General features: G+C 45.2%; 7 protein-coding genes across 8 annotated transcripts in view; 4 read left to right on the top strand and 3 right to left on the bottom strand.

Annotated features, from left to right (window-relative positions):
- LOC128257858 (dynein beta chain, ciliary) overlaps positions 1-1,016 on the top strand; it is a 37,799-nt gene extending 36,783 nt beyond the window's left edge. The window contains 2 exon segments of the mRNA XM_052989077.1: positions 267-461; positions 533-1,016. Of these exon segments, the coding sequence (XP_052845037.1) occupies positions 267-461; positions 533-632 (295 nt within the window). The 3' untranslated portion in view covers positions 633-1,016.
- A 1,961-nt stretch (positions 1,017-2,977) lies between these two features.
- On the top strand, positions 2,978-3,705 carry LOC128264022 (uncharacterized). The gene is made up of 2 exons (XM_052999307.1): positions 2,978-3,131; positions 3,262-3,705. The coding sequence occupies exon 2, from the start codon at positions 3,285-3,287 to the stop codon at positions 3,579-3,581; it is 297 nt and encodes a 98-aa protein (XP_052855267.1). The 5' UTR covers positions 2,978-3,131; positions 3,262-3,284; the 3' UTR covers positions 3,582-3,705.
- Positions 3,645-6,497, bottom strand: LOC128264015 (adipocyte plasma membrane-associated protein Hemomucin). The gene is made up of 4 exons (XM_052999302.1): positions 6,241-6,497; positions 5,969-6,174; positions 5,613-5,913; positions 3,645-5,183 (listed from the first exon to the last, which is right to left on the bottom strand). The coding sequence occupies exons 1-4, from the start codon at positions 6,354-6,356 to the stop codon at positions 4,103-4,105; spliced, it is 1,704 nt and encodes a 567-aa protein (XP_052855262.1). The 5' UTR covers positions 6,357-6,497; the 3' UTR covers positions 3,645-4,102.
- Positions 6,498-6,900: 403 nt separating this feature from the next.
- LOC128251916 (max-like protein X) lies at positions 6,901-8,064 on the top strand. The gene is made up of 3 exons (XM_052979174.1): positions 6,901-7,117; positions 7,264-7,664; positions 7,724-8,064. The coding sequence occupies exons 1-3, from the start codon at positions 6,976-6,978 to the stop codon at positions 7,943-7,945; spliced, it is 765 nt and encodes a 254-aa protein (XP_052835134.1). The 5' UTR covers positions 6,901-6,975; the 3' UTR covers positions 7,946-8,064.
- LOC128251912 (uncharacterized) lies at positions 7,998-11,686 on the bottom strand. Its single transcript, XM_052979170.1, has 3 exons — positions 11,544-11,686; positions 9,418-11,490; positions 7,998-9,359 (listed from the first exon to the last, which is right to left on the bottom strand). Exons 1-3 carry the CDS (start codon positions 11,604-11,606, stop codon positions 8,130-8,132), a joined length of 3,366 nt encoding a protein of 1,121 aa, XP_052835130.1. The 5' UTR covers positions 11,607-11,686; the 3' UTR covers positions 7,998-8,129.
- A 2,388-nt stretch (positions 11,687-14,074) lies between these two features.
- Positions 14,075-18,968, top strand: LOC128251913 (uncharacterized). Its single transcript, XM_052979171.1, is given in 4 exon segments — positions 14,075-14,191; positions 16,004-16,861; positions 17,119-17,537; positions 17,539-18,968. Coding segments are annotated over 3 exon segments (2,340 nt in total). The 5' UTR covers positions 14,075-14,191; positions 16,004-16,044; the 3' UTR covers positions 18,643-18,968.
- A 67-nt stretch (positions 18,969-19,035) lies between these two features.
- Positions 19,036-21,716, bottom strand: LOC128251917 (cysteine-rich hydrophobic domain-containing protein 2). Of its 2 annotated transcripts, none has more exons than XM_052979177.1 (4): positions 21,481-21,716; positions 20,740-21,131; positions 19,648-19,858; positions 19,036-19,582 (listed from the first exon to the last, which is right to left on the bottom strand). In XM_052979177.1, exons 2-4 carry the CDS (start codon positions 20,865-20,867, stop codon positions 19,415-19,417), a joined length of 507 nt encoding a protein of 168 aa, XP_052835137.1. In that variant the 5' UTR covers positions 20,868-21,131; positions 21,481-21,716; the 3' UTR covers positions 19,036-19,414. The 2 variants fall into 2 exon arrangements, with proteins under 2 accessions (XP_052835137.1, XP_052835135.1); XM_052979175.1 differs by having other exon boundaries at positions 20,740-21,135.
- Positions 21,717-21,866: the final 150 nt, after the last annotated feature.

The raw sequence follows: 21,866 nt of genomic DNA on the forward strand, positions 1-21,866 counted from the left end.
TAAATGGTCTACATCTAGCGTTGAGTGGCAAAATTTTTTTTTTTTGTGGTTTCTGTTACGAAAGATTATACATTCTGATTTTGTAAAGTGAAGTCAAACAATTTGCTTATACTGCAAAATTGAGATAATATAATTTAATGTTGTAAAAATCCATTAGAAAGCCTTAATTTCGAGTTTTATTCGCGATTCACGATAGCTTTTTGTTAGCCTCCGTTGTTTGTTTGCGCTCCGCCTCCTCTGACCTTTGACCTCCCCCTTGCGTACAGCCTACCGCCCATGGAGGGCGCCTTTGTCCACGACCTGTACATGGACGGGGCCAGCTGGGACTGCCAACTGAACTCCATTGTGGCGCTGCGTCCCAAGGAGATGCTCTGCGCCATGCCCGTCATCTACATCAAGTCCATTGTCCAGGAGAAGCAGGAGCTGCAGCGCGTCTACGAGTGTCCTTTGTACAAGACCAGGTGGGTGACACTCGCCCACTCCATTGTCTGCATTTTCTAATTGACTGATGGCGCTCTTTGCCCACTTTTAGATCGCGGGGAAATACTTATGTGTGGACCTTTAACCTGAAGACCCGCGAACGCCCCTCGAAATGGATATTGGGGGGCGTGGCACTGCTACTGCAGCCATAAATGATTAAATATTCAATCCAATAGTGCTGGAACCTGAGAAATAGCCACCAATTCAATCACAAACCTTTTTCAACACCCACCGCATAAGCACCCATAAAAATCGACGTCATTTCACAGAGAGACGAGAAAGCCCCGATTCCACGATATACACATGTATGACTAATCAATTAGTAGATATTTATAACTTTCAGCACACCGATTGACGCGACACTCGCGCAACTCACGTGCTCCTGGCGTAATGGTGACGAAACGGAAAAAGTATAGCCTATCTTATGTTTCCGAAATCATGTGCTTAAGTGCTTGCCTGTTGCCATGTGAAGTAAATCACACACGAAATGGTCAAACTTGTTTGAGAAATTCTTCAAGCATTATAGAAAAGAGAAAAATTCGTGGACGTACGCGTTAATTCACCGAACAGCACATTTAACTGGTTACAACCAGTTTATATTAAATATATTAAATATATTTATATAAAAATTATTATAAAAACCAAAAATATATAATTAATAAATATATTGCACGTGAAATATGTACAACCTATCCCAATAAAGATCACTCAAACTGAAAGAGTGTCAGAATAGTATCGCAGTCTCATTGTGACGTCTCATTTCCTCACCAATAGCTAAAATAATTTTGTTTAATATATTGACGAATTTCCCAAAGTCCAAAGAAGGTTATTTATATAATAAACATGAATATATACAATTTTATGAATTCTGTACCCTTTGAAACTCAGTCCAGAACTTTTTCAAGTTCCAATATTGTGATAACGATTATGAAATATTCCCCGGCTTAGACTTCCGAGATAGCACTTCAGTAATTTCATGAAATTTCCGACTCATGTTTGGAGCATTTCCCCTGAAGTTCAGTGACAATCTAGCGAACCCCCCCACTCGATCGTGATTATTCTATAGAAATGCCTCACATCGAGCACGCCTCGATCGCCAGACCCACAAGAAAGCATGGGATCCGGAGGCCCCGGCGACTTTGACCACCAGCTGTTCACGTGCTCACATAATCGCCAGACTACCGATCCGCTTATTCCGGTTTATTTCTCGATTTCACGGCGGTCAAACTCATTTGGGGCAGCAAAAATGTTATAAGACACCGACCATTGGGCGATCACGTGAATAGAGTTCGGACCATTAATTATTGGTCTTACACACCTACGAAACTCGAGTATTATTATCGTCTGGGTTTAAGCAGATTACCTCGTTAGGTGATAAAGTGTGGTTGGCACATGCCTTCATATTTCGCAGAGAGGTGACACACGAACGTGTGCCTCCCACTAAGGGGAAAGTTACTGACTAGGGTATAAAATAGAGGGGCTCGTCATCCGGTCCACACGGCGGATGCGTGATCTAGCTGATACTATAGTATAGAAGCTGATTACGCATTAAACCCCCAATTACTAGATTCCAGGGGTTTATTGACATTGATTCAAGTGTGTGCAAACTATATGCATTTGTTGACATTTTCTGCTGACGTCATTACTCGACGGACTATGGCGGGCCTCTGACCTCAGGCCCTTGGAATAATAAAAAAAGAAACTATTGGCAAAAAAAAATGTTGTCTAAACAGAGAGAAACAAATATTGAAACAATTAAATATGTTCGTATTTTTAATAAATTGAAATCAAATTATAAGCAGTTAAAAGGCAAATAGAATGTATTCAATTTAACTTTTTTTTGTTAATCGGTTAATAATCTCAAGCATTTTTTAAACTTAACTCAATTTAAAATATTAAAATTTAGCTTACGCTATGCAATAACCTCTTCAAAACATTTTCAAATATTTCAAATAATAGACAATAATATGTATTTTTTAAATACTATCATTCATATATAAAAAAAATTCAAAATGTTCGTTGTTTACAAAAAAATGTGGCACAAATATTACAAACGATTTGTTAAATACAAAATACTTTAATATATTTTATTTTGTACTGAGGGATCATTCATTTATAAAGGAATAAGGTTTCCGGTACAAAACTATTATTTGACTATTTTTTTCAGTGCATAAGAGGTTTCAGCCTGAGAGCTTGTTACCTAATTTTTTCACCAAATGTTTGCGCTCGTTTTTTGTGCGAAATATATGGCCGTCTGCGTTGGTGTGTATAACTCTCGCCGGGAGTATTCCCCAGAACACGAAGGCTACACGTGACACACGGCCACCCAGCGAAACACCAACCAACACCCCCCACACCCACACACCCGTGGGGCGCCTCAAGATGAAGGCGATTCAGTTTTCCGCGCACAGTGCAAATTCGTGAGCCTCATGCATAGATAAAAATTGCTCGTTACCCGACATCGGCCCTCGAACCAGACATTTCTAACGCTATCGGGAAGCAGCGGACGTCGACGTCGACGGCGTCGTTCGGCGGAATGGTATTTAAGCGGGAAATGATTCGGTATGACAAATCAGAAGTGAAATAACTCAGCGACAGCAAGCAACAGGTTGCTAGCCGTTAAAAAAAAGAAAACCAAGAAATAGCACAAGGTAAGAGAAAAGGGAAATTAAATTGAGTAAAATATGTGGGGCAAGACAATTGCCAAGAATTATAGTAAATTTATGCGCTGATCACGCTCAACTATCGTGGACTAACACTTACCTCTGGTTTCGTTTTCAGAAGCCCAAAAACGCATTGAAGAAATGGCCACCGCATCAGCCCATCTGCCCATCCAGAAGCGCCAGTCGCACGAGCACAATGGCGAACCCGGCTGCCAGGGTCTGGAGGAGATGAACCGCATGTTCCGGAACTTCTGGGATCCCACGGCTTACTGGGTGTGCGATAAGCAGGGCACACGGGCTCGTCTCCAGCGCTGTCCACAGTCGCAGCTGTACTCCGAGGAGCTGGGCCGCTGCGTCCACTATGCCGACTGGGCCTGGACGGATCCCAAGGAGCCGCCAAGCCGACCCAAGATCAGCCAATCGGTGTCCACCAAGTGATAGCTACCAGCTAATCTTAATTTAACGCTACTCTAAGACAACCAACCTCATTACGCTTAGGTCTATGTTTACAAAATACCTTTATTTTTAATGAAAATAAGAAAATATCAGTACAAAATCAAAAGTTGCTCGCTTTCAACAATTTAGAGGCATTGTTTACTTTAAACTTAACTAAATGGAATGCACTTTCGGTTGGGAAAGAGAATGGAATGTATAGAGTGCTTAAGCAAAACAGAATTATATGCAAAACCGAGACATATAAAGCGCTGCCCTTTGAGGACCATCTGAGCTAGGCATCCCGGCAAGTCAGTATTTAGCTACATTTCGACTAAAATTAACTGGCCCTTTAGCCTGAGTTTGGGGCATGATAAATAAAAGGGACCTGGCTGGATATTCCCCAAAAATAGTTGAGAGGTTGGAGGGAAAGATAATAAACAGAATGGGCTTTGACTACGTGAACAAACTAATCTCGCGTCTGGGAATAACCCCGATAAACTCAGTAGGCGACAGATGTTGCGATCCTAGAGCTCCACATTGACGCCCTGCTTGTTAATGACCTTGAGCTTCTCCTTCTTGGGTGGCTTGGTGTCCGCGGGAATCTCCTCCTCCACGGGCGCCGGTTTCTCAGGCACTGTACGCTTGGGTGTCGGTTTAGCCGGCTTGGGAGTTGTAGTCGTAGCTGGCTTGGGAGTTGTCGTGGTTGTTGTCGTAGTAGTTGGTGGCTTAGTTGTCGGCGGCTTCGTGGTGGTTGGCTTGGGTGTAGTGGTTGTAGTAGTAGTGGTGGTGGTGGTGGTCGTTGGCTTCTTGGTGGTCGTCGTTGTTGTGGGTTTTGGCGTGGTTGTTGTCGTAGTTGTGGTGGGTTTCGGCGTGGTTGTGCTGGGTACCGCCTTGGGCTGCGGTTTGGGCGTGGTTGTGCTGGGCGGCACACCGATGGACGCCTCCAGACCGTCGCCCTCGACGCGCACATTGCGCACCTTGAGCGTGGGCTGCTTGGTCTTTGGCGACTTCACACGCGCCAAGTACTGATTGGTGGGCGATCCCAGGAACAGGTAGTCCTGGAATTCCAGCACGTGCGAAACCGTCGAGGCCGACTTGTCAAGGCCATGCAGGGAGCCCACAATGTTGCCGTTCCAGTCCACGCGCACCACAGTAGTGCGCTTGGGTGCCAGCACACTGATGCTCTCCATGTGTCCCACGAAGTGGACGAATCGCTGCGAGAACTTGTTCGGGTAAACGCTGTTCAGGTAGCGGAAGGGCAGCTCAAACAAGGCCAGCATGCGGGCCAGGAACAGGCGAACGCTGGGGAAGCGGGTGAACAGGGTGAAGCCATTAGGATGCTCGCTGTCCGAGCTCACGACCAGTGGCACCCAGATGCCCTCGGCGTCGGGCGTCAGATTGTCTGGCAAACCGGGCAGTCCATCAACGAACACCTCGCTCTGGCCGGCCTTCGCTCCCTTAAGATGGTACTTGGTCAGACGCAGTGCACCCGTCTCGGCCACCACGATGAAGTCCTCGTTGGGGCCGAGCGCCAAGCCGTTGGCGAAGACCAGTTCGTCCAGCAGCACCTCGCTCACATTCTTCGAGCGGTCGTATTTAAAAAGACTGGAAGGGAGAAGAAAGCGATGACCGTTAGTGACCATTAGACCCGATCGACAAACCGGTTTGGGCTCGTCTTACAGTCGAACTTCTGTAACTGGAACCACGTCTAGACTACTCAAGTTCAAATTTTAATAGACAAGAGAACCTGACTCAGGAAAGAATCGAATTAATGTATCTTGTAGTAAACTAAGTGGTTAAAGCTTAATCTTTATAGATTTCTGTGTTCTTTAGTTACAAGTAGTTATAACTAAAGCAAAGTTAAACGAAAGTTATAGAGAAATACCCAGAAACTAGACAAATATAATCTGTCAATCTTGTTTATCAAGCATTATACCGGCTTGACCTACAAAAATGTCTACTGTGGCTAAAACTTCTGAAGCCGGTCCTATTAGACAATTAATGAGTAAACTCTATAATTCGCGATGAACTCACCGGCCCGAGGGGTTTGCAAAGCTGGCGAAGACGAGGTCTTCGATAGTGAAATCCGACGAGGAGTCCGTCCAGTAGATGTCACCCTGTTTGCCGACGGTCAGGCCGTTGAAAATCTTGGCAGGACGGTTGATGGTTTTGCCGGCAAGCTCCTGGGCGGGGGAAACCAGCAGGGTCTTCTTGTTGGACCCCAGATCCACCTGCCAAATGCCGTAGTAGGCGTCGGCGATGATGAGGTTGTTGCCCTGCGTATCAAAGGCCAGTCCCAGAGGACGGCCGCACCTGGACTCCTCGTAAATGTCCTCTGTAAAGGGAACTAGCATTGTAAACTACTCCTTGCTGAGCACTTAAATACCCACCGCAGGGCTGGCCGATCTTGGTGACATGCGTGACATGGTTGGAGGTTAGCTTGATGACCTCACCGCCATGGATGCCGGTGTAGATCTCGTTGTTGCGGGCTATCAGGCACTCGGGGCCGTAGACCCGCCCCTCCAGCAGTCGTTCGGCGCCATCCAGGTGAAAGTTCGGCTCCAGGGCGCCCTTCAGGTCCTTGGGCGGGGTCACACTGTGTGGGCCAAAGATATCTCCAAGGATTAGGCCGCGAATTACGTCAATTGGACGGTGCACTTACACATATTCCTTGAAGGGAAAGGTGGTGCGCGGCGGCAGGCCGGGGATTAGGATGATGATGAGGAAGAATATCATGAAGTTCATGATCCTCACACGCAGCGCGTACAGCAGGCCCATGATTGCTTCCTTGTGCGTCCTCCGATCACAAATTATAGCCCAAAAAATAGCTTCTTTCAAGCAATATCCCCCAAAGAAAGCGACACGACGGCAAAGTTCAACAAGAAAAAAACGCAAAAGTCATCCGGGGCCGGTAGAGCTGGCAATTATATCGATATTACTATCGGTTATCTTCCAATTTTGCCATCTCTAACACTCTGCAACAAGAGCTTAAAGTCTGAACTTTTTGGAACCGTTCAATTTAAATTTTAAATTGATTATGATTTGTATTAAATATGAAAAAATTTGATATGCAACTTTTTTTTATAAATATTTAAAATACATCAAACATATATTAATATTAAAACATGTTATTTATAAAATTATATGTATTTATCCCACAAAATTTGCTTATATTAAGCTTATGCCGTCGAATCAAACAAGTTAGTGTATCAGTTTTAAAAGTCAGTTATTATAATTTTAGCATACAAAACTGGTTATAACAAATTATAAAAACTATCGCATCTTGTTTTAAGAGTGACCAAAGTGCAGAAGGCAGAAAGCATTTCGCGATAGCGCAGAACGGTCACCCTTTCGCTGGTGTTTTTGTTTTGGGAATTCCACAACGTCGCAGTTGACAATGAGCGATAATAACAGTTCGTCGGGAGTAAAAGAGGACGTATTTAACATGGAGCACGACCAGGATCTCAGCAGCAAGCACTACTCGCGGTGCAGCAGTGCGGGCAGCACCCACACGCCGAACTCCTCGGCCCACAATTCAGGTACTCAAATGCTGGGCGAGATGTCACGCTGATCAGGAGTGGAGTGTGGAGCGGGGGCAGCTGATAAAGCATTGGCATTGAATTACTCGCTATCAGCAGCGTTTTATTACATTGTCTCGGGTCTGCTTGTGTCTCATGTTCCGCAGACGACGACGACGATAGCGGCGATGCCCGCCACTCGACGGCGGCCAATTCCACGCTGAGCTACAAGGAGCGCCGCAGGGAGGCGCACACCCAGGCGGAGCAGAAGCGGCGGGACGCCATCAAGAAGGGATACGACAGCCTGCAGGAGCTGGTGCCGCGCTGTCAGCCCAATGACTCCTCCGGCTACAAGCTCAGCAAGGCTCTGATCCTCCAGAAGTCCATCGAGTACATTGGCTACCTCAACCAGCAGAAGCTCAAGCAGGAGGACGAGGGATCGGCGCTCCAAAAGGAGGTTACTGCCCTGCGGATCATCAAGAACGGCTACGAGAACATGCTGCAGCATCAGCAGGCGAATCCGGGTCCGGAGGAGGCACGCCTCACCGATGAGGCCAAGTTCCAAGTGGTTAGTAGGGGTATACCCCAGGCTCCATATCCCCACTCGTGCTTAACTTCCCTCCACAGTTTCAAGCCATCATGGAGGAAATGTTCGAGACATTTAAGCACATACCCATGGACAACTTTAAGCAGCTAACCACCGGGATTATCCCCTGGCTGGAGGAGCACTGCAAGCCGCACATTCTGCGCAACATCCTCAGTCGCACCATGCAGCAGATGGCGCAGGAGGCTTTGGAAAAGCAGCAGCTGCAGGCCATGGAGCAGGAGACCGGCGACGGTTTTAGTTGATCTCGCGGATAGTTCATCCCTCACTTCATTCGTTATTTTAGAAATCTCCGTTTGGTAGATACTTTCGTTTGGTTTACTGCGTACAAACATTAAATGCGTCATTTGAATAGTTGTAAAAAGCGTTGACAAGGAAATATTACTGTTTGGCTTAATGTTAGATTAGATAAAACTAAATTAGCTAATGTTAGACGAGGGACTCGACCAGAGCCGCTTTATCCGCGCTGCCCAACAGCTTTAGCAGTTCCAACAACACGTTCAGTGTGTACGGCTTGAAGCGACGCACTCGCTCCGTGACCTCCAGTGATATTAGAAGCTCCTCAAAGAACCTCTCCAGACGGCCCGCGCTCCACACATGTCGTGCTTCGTGTTGGAGTTTCAGCACCCCGGATGTCAAGGTGTAGATCAGTCCCTCGTAGAAGTTCTCCTCGTCGAGATTTGCCGCCAATTTGGCGCTGACCAGCAGCGCCGCTGGCAGATCGCAGCGAAACTCGTGTGAACGCACAAAACAGGTGGCCGCCAGTTGACGCACCTGATCGCACTTGTGCCGCAACAAACGCCAGCTCAATCGGCGGAAACGGAGTAGCAGGGGATTTGGCTCCTTGCCACCTGAAGTTCGCAAGTGTTCCACCTTGGAGAGGAAGGCCAGAAAGAGTATAATAGAGGAGGTCACCTCCTGGCGGTCGCAGCATTCCAACATGTGCTCGCAGGCCTTGGGCAGCAGGCAGCCCAACTCGTCGTAGTCCAGTTCACTGGGTTCCCAAGCGGGACGTGTCTCGAACTCCGTGGCCTGGCGCTGGCCCACAAGCTTTCCCAGATTGGCGCCAAACAGTTGAAGTGCCGCATTCGAGATGGTCCACTCCGGATTGTCGATGTGCTCCATGGCCACCAGTAGAATCTCGTTGTAGTATTTGCTCATGGCTGGCCTCAGTTCTGTGTCGCGCACCAGAACGCACAGATAGTGTAGCACCAGCGCCTCCCAACGGTCGTGATTACTATCCAAGGAAACATTGTCCGCGGAACGATCTCCATTAAGCCTCTGAAGGATTTGCTGCACAGCTCGATGCAGGAGCAGCCGCTGCCGTGGATTGTCGTTCTTGAGCACGTGCAAAAACATTATGGCAAAGCCGGCACCACGACGTGTGGTGCTCACCTGGCGACTCTCAGTCAGCAGTTCTCTCTCCAGGCAGTCGTGCAGCATCTGGAAACCGGCATCGTTGCTCTCCAAACAGCTGGTAATCGCACGGGTAAGTCTGCCAATGCTCAAACCGGCCGCCTCGATTGCTCCTTTATGTCGGCAAAGCGTCAGAACGGACACATTGATGTCGAGGCATCGACGCAGCGCCTCAGAGTTCACCGTGTGGGCAGTGGTTTGTAGTAGAGAACACCCAATGCTGGTGGCCAGATCGCAACAGCCCTAAAAAGATTGAACTATAGTTTAGTTTCTTTATGATAAACCCTTTTTTTTTAACCACCTTTAGTGTCAGCCAGAAACTCATAAGCAAGTACTTCCGGCAGGCCTCCTCCTCGTCTACGGACTTAAATGAGCTCTCGCTGACCAGCAGCTGTAGGCTTTCATCCATGTCCTGGAAACTAGCTGCCGTTGCGGCCTTATCCTGTCGTCGGGCGTTGGCTAAGTTAAGGAATTTCAGGATGCCGCTTAGAATGCGCTCTAGCAGCGGCAACAAGTCCTCTAATGGCGACTCCACCGGAACTTTTGCCTTGACCACTTCGTCCAAACCGCAAAGATAGCCGAAAAGATGGCCTCTGTCTTTGGCGGTTCGCAAAGGATCGTCCAAGAATAAATCCAGTGTGTTGGTCAGCCGATTCAGGCATTCATTAAATATCTTCCTACCGGACTGTTCATTTGTAACCGCCAATTGGGCGTAGAGTGACCCCAGCGAACATTCATCAACATCTGAAGTTATGCAGAGCTCCAGACACCGCTCCACGCACTTTTCACTGTCCATCTGCCCCATCTGAATCAGCAGGGACACCGTCAGCTCCAAAGCATCATCGAAACCTTGTGGATTATTAAGGGTTTCAAAGAGCTGCTGTGCCATGTCTTTTGGCCGAAAAACTCCTTGTTCCAGAAGGTATATCCCCATCCGCTGATTCTGCTCGGGACTACACATTTTGGCATTCTTTGCAACTTGTTTGGCATATAGCGACCGGTTCAGGATCTCCAGCAGCTTGAGGGCAAATATCTTTGGTTGATACACATCACTGTGGATGTCCCGCTCGATTAATTTTTGCAAGTGAGAGAAGAATCGCTTGATGTTCTGCGCCAAGGCATCGCCTCCCACACCGCTGTCCGCTTTGAGTACCTTATGGAAATGTTTGGCCGTGTGGTTAATAATTGTAGGCATCTTGCCCAGCATCGTGTTCCGAAACTCTGAACTCTCCAGGCTGCGATGTCGCTCGACGAAGCTGTGGAAAAACTCCAGACAATCTTCGACGGCAAAGTTCCCCAGGTTATCAACTAGAAATCGAAACACCAACAGCTGCGCTTCCGTCTCCAATTGGCTGCAATTTGTCAACAGCTCTGTGCTGATCTTGAAAAAGTGCAGCTTTGAGGCGGCATATATCTCCTTTGCAAACATACTGAAGATCAGGATCAGGCGCAACTGATCTGCCGGCGACCTCAAATCTTCGGAGCAGGCCAGAAACTCAACGATCTGAGGATTGGCCTGCAGCAGCTCGAACAGAACATCGCGCTGCTGGATGCGCAGGAACCACTGCGAGTGAAAGTTCTGGATCTCCGCCACGCTGCCACTGAGCAGCAGGTCCACACTGGCGGCCAGTAGTTCGGGTGAACGCTGGTTGCTCAGACTCTTCACCGGATACTGGCTGGCTGCCCGGAGTCCCTTGTAGCTCAGGCTGAGCCGGAGTCCCCTGAAGAACTCCTCTTCGCTCTGATTGGTGGCGGCCAGGAGTTCCGGCAGTGGATACGAGTTGAGTGCCCCACTCAGCAGATAATATTTGTTGCGATTCGTCCATGGCCAGAACTCGACAATCAGGCGGAAGTAGGAGAAGGCCCGTTCCTTCTGCTTGCAGCAGTGATTGTACAGCGTCAGGGTTTCCTCGCGCGATCCAGTCTGCGTCTGGCGCTGCAGGCAGTGGTAGAAGTGCTCCAATCGCAGGGGCAGGAGATTTAGCTTGGGGAACTTCTTCACCAGCAGGTTGGTGGCCTTCAGCACGGCCATCAGACTGGGACTGTTTTGGCGCAGTGCCTCGATAATGGCAGTGGTGCACTTCTCCTCCAGCAGCGAGGCATCCAGTCGCTTCCAGTGGTCGGTGAGGAGAACCGATTGAAGCATCAGGAAGGCAGTGGGCTGCACGCAGCTCAAACGCTGGGGGAGATCTTCGAAGTGTCTGTCCTGTAGCTCATACTTGTGCACTATGTGGTAGTACACGCGAAAGCTAATGTTTAAGGCGGCCTGGTTGGCGCCGCCGCACGTGTCCGCCTGCGCCGCCTCCTCCTCCTCCGTCCGGATTCGCTGGGCCAGTTGCAGGGCGGCGTCCTCTGGCGGAACATCTCCCAGGCTCTGGAAGGCAAGGCATCGGTTAGTTGGAGGCCTCCTGGAAGAGCCAAACTCACCTGCAGGTAAGACAGACAGTCGCTGTTACCGATTTTCGGTCGTTTTACCGGAGACCCCGACATTCCTAATAGTTTTCGCGACTAACCCAAACCAGGGCTGCACAATGCCGGTTCTTTCGATAACTTCGCTATAATCGATATGGCCCGTTATCAACCGTTTATTAAACTTTTAAAATATGCATTTAAATTTTAACAACTTAGAAAATAGTTAGCTTTAGTGATAGAAATATATCCCTTACTTGTATCTTTTCGATGCAAACTTAAAAGGAAAAACTACATAATACTTGGTAAATATTTAAAAACTTTGTCTATATTTATTTTAAACCAAAGCTAATCTCCGAAAGATCTATTGTGTGTGTGAATATGTATCAAACGAGCATTAATGAAATCCGTTTAGGTGCCGAAAACAGGAGTTGGTCTCAGAACTGACACCCAGGTAAGGACCTTAGGAGAATAAACAGCTAATACAAAGTTTAATCGAGAGTTAGCGAATCTGTCATGAGACTACAAACACAAAAGTTTGGAAAAAGTCTTCTGTCTATTGTAGATAGTAAATGAGTCGGAACGGGACGAATCGAAAATCTATATAAAAATGTTAAAAAGATTTAGTTCTGTTTTTTAAGTTACAAGAATGCACTTTGAAATATAATGGCCACCCAATATCAAGGTTTTATTTTATTTGTAATCGGATATTAATGTATTATATATGTAGCAAACAAAAAATATATATATATAGCTGAAAATATAATATTCTATATAGCTTTGGTAAAAGCTTTTCCAACGCTAGATTTTTTCTTCTTTTTAAATAATTTAATTATGTAGAATAATTGCTCCGCAGAACTGCAGATTGGTACAAAAAAAAACCGAACAGCTGTGAGGGCTGTGAGCCGATATAATTCGATCGATAGCAAAAATTTGCGAATGCGGAAGCTATAGGCAATAGGAAAAATCGAAGTCTAAAACTGATAAATTAAAATTATTCACTGAAGAGATCTATCGTGAAGAAAACTTTTGAGCAGCAAGTGAATGTTATAAAATTCTTTACTATTTTTTCCTTTAAACAGTACTATTTAAGCAAATATCAATATAGGCTGCATTATATGACTATGTTTGTGTTCTACATTACATTACTAGCAAATTTTGGCCTTGCGCTTCATTCATTTATATATTTACCATATAACGCTGATAAATCTTGTGTTTTTTTCTGTCGGAACTCGTGCGACGCGTAATTAATGCAGTTGCAAAAAAAAGGTTTTCCGCATTTTCCCAGCGCCTCTGCTGCTCATCCATGGAGTAGAGTTCAAGTTTCCTGTTCTGGAAGCTCTTCGAGTTCGAAACTCGAAATCCCCCCGCAGCCGCAGAATTCATTTCAGTGCGCTCAATACTTGTAAATCTAGTTTCGACTTTAGCACATGGCGTTCAGATTCAACACGAGATACTCATTCTCAGCATCTGCCACCCCGAAAACTTCAAGGAAGCTCGGCTGAATGGGAATTTTCAGAACAAGTATTCAGCAGGTCAACTAAGTACATATGTATGTGCATTGTTATATTGTCGAAAAAGGGTTGTTTCTCACCTGTATCAAGGATATTCAAACACATTATGTATTTCCCACAACGCTAATCCTTTGCGTATCGGTTTTGATATCCTTGCCTCATTACACAAAAAGCATGTTTATACAGTGAAGTGCGATTGTACGTACCCTTAACTAAGGCTTTTATAGTGGGAAGCAAAAGTTTTTTAACAAATATGATTGAATAAGAGAAAAATTGTAATTTATTTCAGTATTTTAAAGTATCGATTTTCTATAGGTTCAGAGTATCTAAACGCAAAAATTTAAAATGCCCAACCCTATTTTTAAAGTTGCTTGTTATTAAACCGTTTGGGAAAAGCAAAAAGTTTTGAATATGGCCAAAACTTGTCAAACTGGTTTAAAACTGTATTCAAATTGGCTGAATCAGCTATTGGATTTCCTTAGTCTAAAGTTTAAAACCTTCGAATCATCTGATTATATAACAAACTATCCCTCTATTCTGAGATGACAATAATCGTTATCATTAAATTAAAAGATAGTATGACACTTTTCACTGCCTCTTCATTTTAATGTGAATGGCGATGAACAAGCAAAAAACAGAACTTGAAAAATCATTATACTCGATTTCAACATGTGTATACCACATTTAACTGTAGCTTTTTTTCGCGTGTGTGCGCGCGAACCCATAAATTTATATATTCCCCGAAATAACCCCGTTCTTAAAAAAAGAGCGAAATAAAAACGTAAATGGCAGCGAAAGAAGAAAAGGCAAAATAAAAAAATAATAGGCAACTGTCTCTCCGGCAATCTCTCGCAATCTCAAAAACAACTAGCGACCATAACCATTATTTGTACCTTCCGAATAACGAATATATAAAGCCGAACCGAGGCGCACACGCACACAGCCCCAGGTGGACGGTACATGCATGTGTATATAGTAGTTGGTTTTTGTAGGCCCGTTCGTCGCTTTTTCGAGTTTTGAAATTAGTATTGAAATCGTCGTTAACGGCGACGGTTTGGCTTGTTTCGTCGCTTGAAATTGGAAAACAGTCTCTCTCTCTCTGTCTCTCTCTCTCTGACTTCCTCTCTCGCCGCTCTCTTTGCGCTGCTGCTGGTAAGTGTGTGCCTGCGAGTGTGCGTGTTTGGTGTGCAAGGTGTTGCTCTGCTTTGGAAATAGTTCAAGTCGAATAATTCAAAACTAACTGGCAGGCATGTGCATTAATTTATCAACACTGATTAGCGCAAAAGCTTCGAAGTCACTTGTCAATGGACTAAAATATATTGTGGGAAACTCGGCAGTTATGTTCTGTTCTTTTCTTGAAAAATTCTCAACTGCACATAATAAGCGTAAATTCGTGAGTTTCCATGTGTGGGTGAGCCGAGCTGAGACGAGAGAGACCCAAAACCGAAAAGAATTAGTTTACTCTCTCCGGCTCTCTCTCCCAAAACCCCCATCCCCTCCCCCTAACAGCTTATTATCGTATCTTTCGCATTACAGTGCCCACAAGCGATTTAAATTAAGTTGGCAATTACATTTCCGCTTTTGGAATATGTGTATAGAGTGGCAGCCCAGAATGAATAGTTTTTTTGAAACCCAATCGCTTGACACAGCGTTCTAAAAACAACGGGTCAAGAAACCGCTTTCAAACCACTCCCGACCACTGTGCGAATCTTGAGGCGCTGGAAAATTACTCAAAATTTGAGATTCAATTCTAGTTTCAACCCGCCACTTTCTTATTGCCCCTTCCATTCATTTCTTCTCCCTGAGTATCTTCCAAATTCGTACGCTGCGTAATCACTTCTTAAAATTCGTATTTCTACGTTATATTTAACGCTATCTTGTTTACTTGCATTTGGAAATCACTATCTCGAAAATGTTCTGTTATTGAGTGTGTTCCACTTGGCTCGCTTCACTTTACGGCTGTATCTGTGTGTGCGGGAGAGAATATTTTTTACGTTTTCTTTGCGGCCATTATTCGTTTTGAAATAATCAAAATCGATAAAAAATATATATATTTCGACGGTTTAGATTTGTAAGCTCTTTTCGTGTATTTGTTGCTTACTGGTGAGCGTGTCGACGGTGAGCTGCCACTTTTGATGGGTTTTGGAATGTGTTAAACAGTTGGAAACACGTCAACTTCACACAAACATATGTGTACATGGAAGTAAATATCAAGTTGGTGGTGGATTCTGAAGACAAAAACCGAAAGATAACCGAATCCACGATTGCGTCTTTTGACACAAAAAGTCCAAAACTGGATTTTTTTTTTCGTTGGCACAGGGCCATAATGTTTTTCACATACTGCAAGAGAATATCTGGTGGGTTTTAATTCAAAAGTTAAGTGGAGGATGATTTTCAGATTGGAAACTCTAAAGCCAAATTTAAAGCTCATTTGAGAGGCAAATTTTGTATGAGTAATTGGTGCCAAATAGTTTCGTTAGTATATAAATGATGATGTAAACTTAGTGAAACACCTGTTATATCTGTGCATATATTTTAACTTTTATGAGTCAAAAACAAGTTTTATCTGCAGAACATCGAGCTTTAAAAGTTGTCTATTAGGTTAAAAACAAATTGAAATTTCTTAAAAAAATAAATCATTTAATCAGGTAGATAACTGCCCGTGGATTTACATATTTTTTTGTTATCATTTTTGGATGTGCAAAAAGGTGTGGTCAAAATATTAATAAGAGTTCTCTCATAGAACTTATAAGTTATTTTAACTACAAAATTAGCTTTACCCAATTTCTAGTTTTTTGCTTACCCAAATGGCAAGGCGACCATCATTTAAAACCTGAAGAAATTTTCTTCTAACACTGGTTATAAGTTCTGATGTCAAAACCGTTTCTGAATATATTTTATTTGGCATCAAAAATGTTTTCCAAACCGATTTTGAAATATTTTCTTGCTTTTCAATCGTTGCAGAGATTCGAAGATCCAAAGAGTGAACAACCAACGACACATCCATGTTAATGCCACGTTTTCTGGGCCTGAATGACAGCTCCTCGTCGTCTGGCAGTCATGGAGCTGCAGGAGTCCCCGTAAGCTCCGCTTCTCCGCCGACAACGGTGGCCGCTCACACGAAGATGCGTTTGCTGAGCAAAGTGGAGCAAAACATGCGTCAGAGCCAAGGTCACATACCGAGCCATCAAACGAGCGGCCAGGACGTCAACCACCTCCTGCACACGGCATCCACTGGCAACGGAGTGGTGGGCGATGTCGACGGACTGCTAACGCCCATGCGCATTAAAGCGCATTTGTCGCCACCCTACTCCGCCAACAGTTCCGGCAAGTCCGAATCCATGAGCTCGAGCTCTCGGCCGGAACGCAACCTGTGGAGCCGGGCCGAGATGCTGGAGATGCTGAGCATTATGCAGAATCTAAACGCCCTGGAGCAGCTAAATGACCGGAACATGAAGAGCGAACACGTCTTCCGGCAGATCGAGGATGTGATGCGCAGCAAGGGCTATGTGAAGAAGTCCAGCATCCAGATCTGGACCAAGTGGAAGTTCCTCAAGTCCACGTACAACACCACAACGCGTCATGGCACCGGGGTGCCCAAAGTGGTGCCGGAGGAGGTGTACCGCGTGCTCTGCCGAATGCTGAGGGACACAAATTACAGCGGCAGCAGCAGCAATGTCAACGGCAGCCTCAGCGAATGCGGCAACTCGATGGACAGCACCAAAACAGTTGGCGAAGAGCCCAAGGAGGACATCCTGGGCGTGGAGCATCCCATATTTGGTTTCCGACTGGGACCCATCAAACCAGAGCCAATCGATACAGGTGAGTGGCGTTGGCAATTTTGTTGTCCCAGTACTCAGTTTTTTGATATTTAGACAAATAAACGTATTACACTAAACATAAAAACTCAGGCTAATCATTTGATTAAATTAATAGAGAATGGTTAGTGACATCAGTGAAAAATTATCATATTTTTTTTTAAATTTTGATTTTATTGTTCATTGTGATTTCCTAAAACTCAATAACTTTTAATTTGCAATAAAAGTTCTAACTATTAACTACTTGCTTATTCATTTCAGGCTATGAGACGTCTCAGAAGCCAGACATGGTGTCCGAACCAGATATGGAAGCCTTTGACTACGAGGCAGAGAGCTCCCAGACCGACAATCACGACCAGGAGGAAGTCCCCCATTTGCCGTTCATAGTGTCCGTGAAACATGAACCCGACATGGACCTGGGCATGGACACCACCAACACGCCGCCGCCCACGGCACCAGCATCGCCCTCGCCACCTCCTGTGGCGCTGGACGAGACCGACGACGATCTGCCGTATTCATCAACCCCGGTCTCCGCTCTCCCTCCACTGCGCGTAGCCTCCTTTGCCAAGGACGAGTTGCGACGCCCCACTCATGGCATCCTGCAGATTGATCGACCTCCGCCAACGCTCACCAAGATGGGACACCAGATACCCAGTCCGGGCCAGGCGAGCCGATCCATGGCCGCTCCAGAGCACCAGCAGCATAAACTTTGTGCATCCGCACAGCAAGCTGATGCTACCCCGCAAGCAGAACCCGAATAACAGCCAACCCGGACTACGTCTGCCCAGGGACATCAGTGTCCAGCCGACGGGCATGCGGATGAAGACGGTGCCCATGCGGGATACGGGCTACTCGCTGCGGCCGGAGCGGATGATTCCCGACCTGGATCAGGTCACGTCCAGTCCCCCACAGTCGCCGATGGCCGCTCTCTTGGGCCGTGGACCGCCGCCCAAGTATCCGATGGCCGGGCAACAAAGTGGTGCCTCCACCAGCAGACAGGCTCACATGATGTCTTCCCACCAGTTGACCCCGCAGCAGCACCAGCAGCTCCAGCCGCGAAAGCGTCGCCTGGGTCAAAGTCCGGTCATGGGTATGCCAGTAGTGCCTGTTAAGCTGCAGCGCAGCTCCAATATGTACGAATCGACTCCGAAAGGCATTCGATCTCAATCTGGCATAGGCGAAGAAAGCAAAAAAAAGACCAGCGAGGAAGAATCGAAGCAGCGCAAGAAGCGGCAGGAGGACCTGTTTGCCAAAGAGCTCTCCCAACTGGCCACCGCGATGCGCTCTGCCCAGAAGGAGATGCTGCAGGACTTCTTCATGCAGCAGAAGGAGATTGCGCGGCGGGAGCATGAGTTCCAGCTGAAGCAGGATACGATGGTAATGCGGGCGCTGCGCAAGCAAACGGATGTGTTGCTTAAAACCGCCAACGAGTTGGCCAATGGAACTTCTGAGGCAGCTAAAAGTGAACCGGAGCCTAAGCACGGTGCCGTTCCCGAAACTCAGATGTCGGTTGAACCAGAAACGGAGCGGAAAATCCTAGAAAGCGAAGAGGAGAATATTGATGGAGATGGGGAAGAAGACGACGATGTGGAGGAGACTATGGGAGAGCCAGAATGCGAAGACGATGAAGTAGAAGATGAGGATGACAACGACGAAGAGGAGGATGACGAGGATATCGAGGAGGACGATGAAGAACACCTAGGCATTGACAGCGATCTAGAAATGCCCACCCTAGCCATGTCCGAGGGCTCCACGCAAGTTGAAGTCATCAACGAGGAACAGTAGTTGGCTTTCCCTCCAACATTAAAACCCATCTCCAAGTATTACCCCGAAAAGACAAACACCATTGTTAATACCGATTCATTCCAATCGCATTCCTTAAGCTATATATATACTATATGTATTCCTAAAGCCAGACCCGCGCATTGTTAAAAGACTTGATTATATTTAAGCATTATTACATAAATGAAACCTAAAGTAAACTAAAATGTATTTATTGTTCATCGACCGTCTATGCCCCAAAGTGCTGTAAAGTTAATGAAACCAGAAAATACTTAGGTAACCATATGATATATATCAAAATATATATGTACCTTGTACAATAACAGAAACTATTTCGATTTTGAACGGGGTTGGATGTGGGATCTGAGCCTTAAAAAAAAACACATCTCTTGTAAATCAATTTTAATTTCCTATCAAGAAATATATTTAATAATATTGCATTAGTTTGAAAAACAAATTGGAATTTACAACTAAACCAAATCAGGGAAGTAAAGCGCCCTAAAGTTACGAGAAATCATTCTTACTGGCTAGGATTTTAGCAAAAATTAAATAGTAATAGCTTAATACGACATTCTGCGGGTGCACTAAATTAGGAAATGCCCATCCATTGTGTGCTGTGCCTGCCTGTCCTATGGATTAGTGTACTTCTCCTACTCTCTGCCGTTTAGCACGAGCCGTAAACGCCTAAAGCAAAGTGTTAGCAGCTAGTGTTTATTTTACAATTACCATTACGACCCCGCGATACCGTGCCCACGCCCCTCTGCCTAACCGGAATTTAGTCGGGCCGGTAGATGGGCGTTTTGGGTATAAATTCAATTAAAATAACATACTCCATCATGGAATTGGAATCACATTGTTGCTTATGCAGTCGCCAGTGCAGGCCCAGCTTATGATATAGATGATTATTTTCCCATTCGAACAGTTTGTCCAGAGTGAGTTGTGTCTGCAATGCGAAAGGGTTTTCTGTTTGGATTACATGATCTCTCTGGATGTTTAAATTAATCTTACGCGTTTGCTGAGACAGATGACGGGCCAAAGGGAACAGCCGAGCGTGCAGCAACAGCAGACACATCCGCAGAAGAGCCACTTGACGTTGACCGGCAGGGATTTTTTCAGCACTCCGTTAATCCGGCCCACCGTCGCCTTGAACTCCTCGGGAGCCACTCGGGACAGCAGACCGCAAGGGAACTCCGCGTTAAAGCGATTGCTCAGGCCAAATCTGTTAGTGTGCATGGGAAAAAAGTGGAATTAGTATTGGTAATTGGCGTGCAATGCTATCATTCTGCCCTGACTCATCTCTTATGCAACCTGTCTATAATTGACAGCTGGGGCACCAATCCCACCTTTCCAAAAAAAAATTGGGTCAAGTGGTATCAATATCAAAGTCTATGTCGAAATTAGGTGGCGATGACCTTGAACTACATTTCAACTAGGTATGCACAACACTCATTACAAGCAACGCTACGCACTCAGCTGTGGTCCGTTTTTATAAACATTCTTGCGATTCTTTTTATAATATTTGTACTTCTCTAGATCACAAACATTTCTCAAAATTAAAATTATCAAACTTAATTTGAATTTGAATTGGATGAAATATATTCAAAATTGGAAAACAAATTGTGTGTACTTGTAATCAATTGATGACCATTTCACTATTACATTGATTTGTTTTTTTTTATTCAAATATTACCTGTTTGAAATCATAGTAAAAAAAATTATTTTATTCAATACTTCTCATTTGACTTTTATATGTTTAAATTTCTTCATATGCTAAATATTTCAAAAAATTAGAACTTTTAATGAATTTGATTTAAACATTGTGTAAGCAATTAAACATTTCAAATTTCTAAACTTGTAATCACTTGATTATTTAAGTTTGAGCTAAACTAGTATTATTTTAAATCAAAATATATCCTGTTTTAAATGATGGTAAATCAAAATTCTGTTATTTTGACCGCAACTGTATTCATCATTGAATTATGTAAAGTGCAGATAATACTACTGTCTTTCTGAATGGGGTTAAAATCCAAACTCTATCTGTGTTCTCGCTGGTGTTGCCCTAATCGCTTGTTTACTGTACTGAATTCAAGACCCACTTACACCGTCATGTTGCCTGCGCCGCGAATGATGATAGGTTCCTGGACGGGCGCCACCGTCTGGTCCTGGAAGTGCTCCAGGTCGTCCAGCTGCTCATCCTCGTAGATGGCGTCGAAGTCGGAGAAGGACATGGCTTATGTGCTGTGGCTTTGTGCTTGTTACGAAGGGCTGATGCGTTGAAACGGATGACGAGGAGACCAGGGGGAACAGAGAAGAGCAGCGGGCGCTCCAGCTATTCCGAGTGGAAGGTCAAAACATGTTGCTGGTGGCCGTTGCTGGCGGGGATTGTATGTTTCTTCGAATGTGCTCTTCAATTACAAATTGACGGCTGTTGCTTCCGCCATAAAATGTTGAAAACGGCAGCGCTTCCAAGTAGATGCGATTATGACGTCTGGCTTCCTTTTGTTGACGCAAATGCGTGGGCGGTCCGGGGGGGTGGTTCGGTGGGCGGAGGGGGGTATTCAAAATAAAGTGCATATTAAAAATAATAAATGCAGCGTATGTGTGTGAGACGCTTTACAACACTGTCAACTGTCTGCAGTTGCTTTTCCATAGACGCGAGCAGGAGGAAAAGAGTCTCCAAATACAAAGAAAGGCCAGCTAAATGTGTGATTTTCGTTAACAGCGATCTATATGGGATTTTCCCTCTTAAATATTTATTTTTAAGAGCAACAACTACAGCGCAAATGTTTTGTTTTCCCCACACACACACAGACACAAATCACTAAACACACAAACACACACCTCTTGGAGCGTATTTCGCAATCACTTTTCTTCCAGGTTAAGTTGTTCTTGTGTCGGCCAACGTGCAGTTTCTTTATTTTTCCAGTGTTTTCGGACAGTTTTCGATTTTCCCAGCGCAGGGCCTACGACTTTTACTCGCTTTCTACGTTTTCCGAATACAAAAATAGATTATCCAGCTCGCTGCTAAATATGTTGTTGCACGACCACGACGAACAGCTGGCTGACCAGGGCTGCCAGGCTGGCGCACAGGTGGCAGCCCTATTATTTGAAATTAAATGTATGGTGTTATTAATTATATGATTCTTCAATATAAAAATGTAACAATTTAATGCAAAAATAAAAGAAAACGGCATTTAACTTAATATATTATACATCTCCCAAATAAA

This window comes from Drosophila gunungcola, chromosome 3R, assembly GCF_025200985.1.
Source record: "Drosophila gunungcola strain Sukarami chromosome 3R, Dgunungcola_SK_2, whole genome shotgun sequence".
Classification (NCBI taxonomy): Eukaryota; Metazoa; Arthropoda; class Insecta; order Diptera; family Drosophilidae; genus Drosophila; species Drosophila gunungcola.

Coding starts and splice junctions, on each gene's coding strand:
- LOC128264022 (XM_052999307.1), top strand. CDS start 3,285: ATGGCCACCGCATCAGCCCATCTGCCCATCCAGAAGCGCCAGTCGCAC.
- LOC128264015 (XM_052999302.1), bottom strand. CDS start 6,356: ATGGGCCTGCTGTACGCGCTGCGTGTGAGGATCATGAACTTCATGATA. Junction 5,914..5,968: donor CAAGATCGGCCAGCCCTGCG/GTGGGTATTTAA, acceptor TTCCCTTTACAG/AGGACATTTACGAGGAGTCC. Junction 5,184..5,612: donor TTTGCAAACCCCTCGGGCCG/GTGAGTTCATCG, acceptor TCTCCCTTCCAG/TCTTTTTAAATACGACCGCT.
- LOC128251916 (XM_052979174.1), top strand. CDS start 6,976: ATGAGCGATAATAACAGTTCGTCGGGAGTAAAAGAGGACGTATTTAAC. Junction 7,118..7,263: donor CTCCTCGGCCCACAATTCAG/GTACTCAAATGC, acceptor CATGTTCCGCAG/ACGACGACGACGATAGCGGC. Junction 7,665..7,723: donor ATGAGGCCAAGTTCCAAGTG/GTTAGTAGGGGT, acceptor TTCCCTCCACAG/TTTCAAGCCATCATGGAGGA.
- LOC128251912 (XM_052979170.1), bottom strand. CDS start 11,606: ATGTCGGGGTCTCCGGTAAAACGACCGAAAATCGGTAACAGCGACTGT. Junction 11,491..11,543: donor ACTGTCTGTCTTACCTGCAG/GTGAGTTTGGCT, acceptor CTTGCCTTCCAG/AGCCTGGGAGATGTTCCGCC. Junction 9,360..9,417: donor GTTTCTGGCTGACACTAAAG/GTGGTTAAAAAA, acceptor CAATCTTTTTAG/GGCTGTTGCGATCTGGCCAC.
- LOC128251917 (XM_052979177.1), bottom strand. CDS start 20,867: ATGTCCTTCTCCGACTTCGACGCCATCTACGAGGATGAGCAGCTGGAC. Junction 19,859..20,739: donor GGCGCAGGCAACATGACGGT/GTAAGTGGGTCT, acceptor GCACACTAACAG/ATTTGGCCTGAGCAATCGCT. Junction 19,583..19,647: donor TCATCTGTCTCAGCAAACGC/GTAAGATTAATT, acceptor TTCGCATTGCAG/ACACAACTCACTCTGGACAA.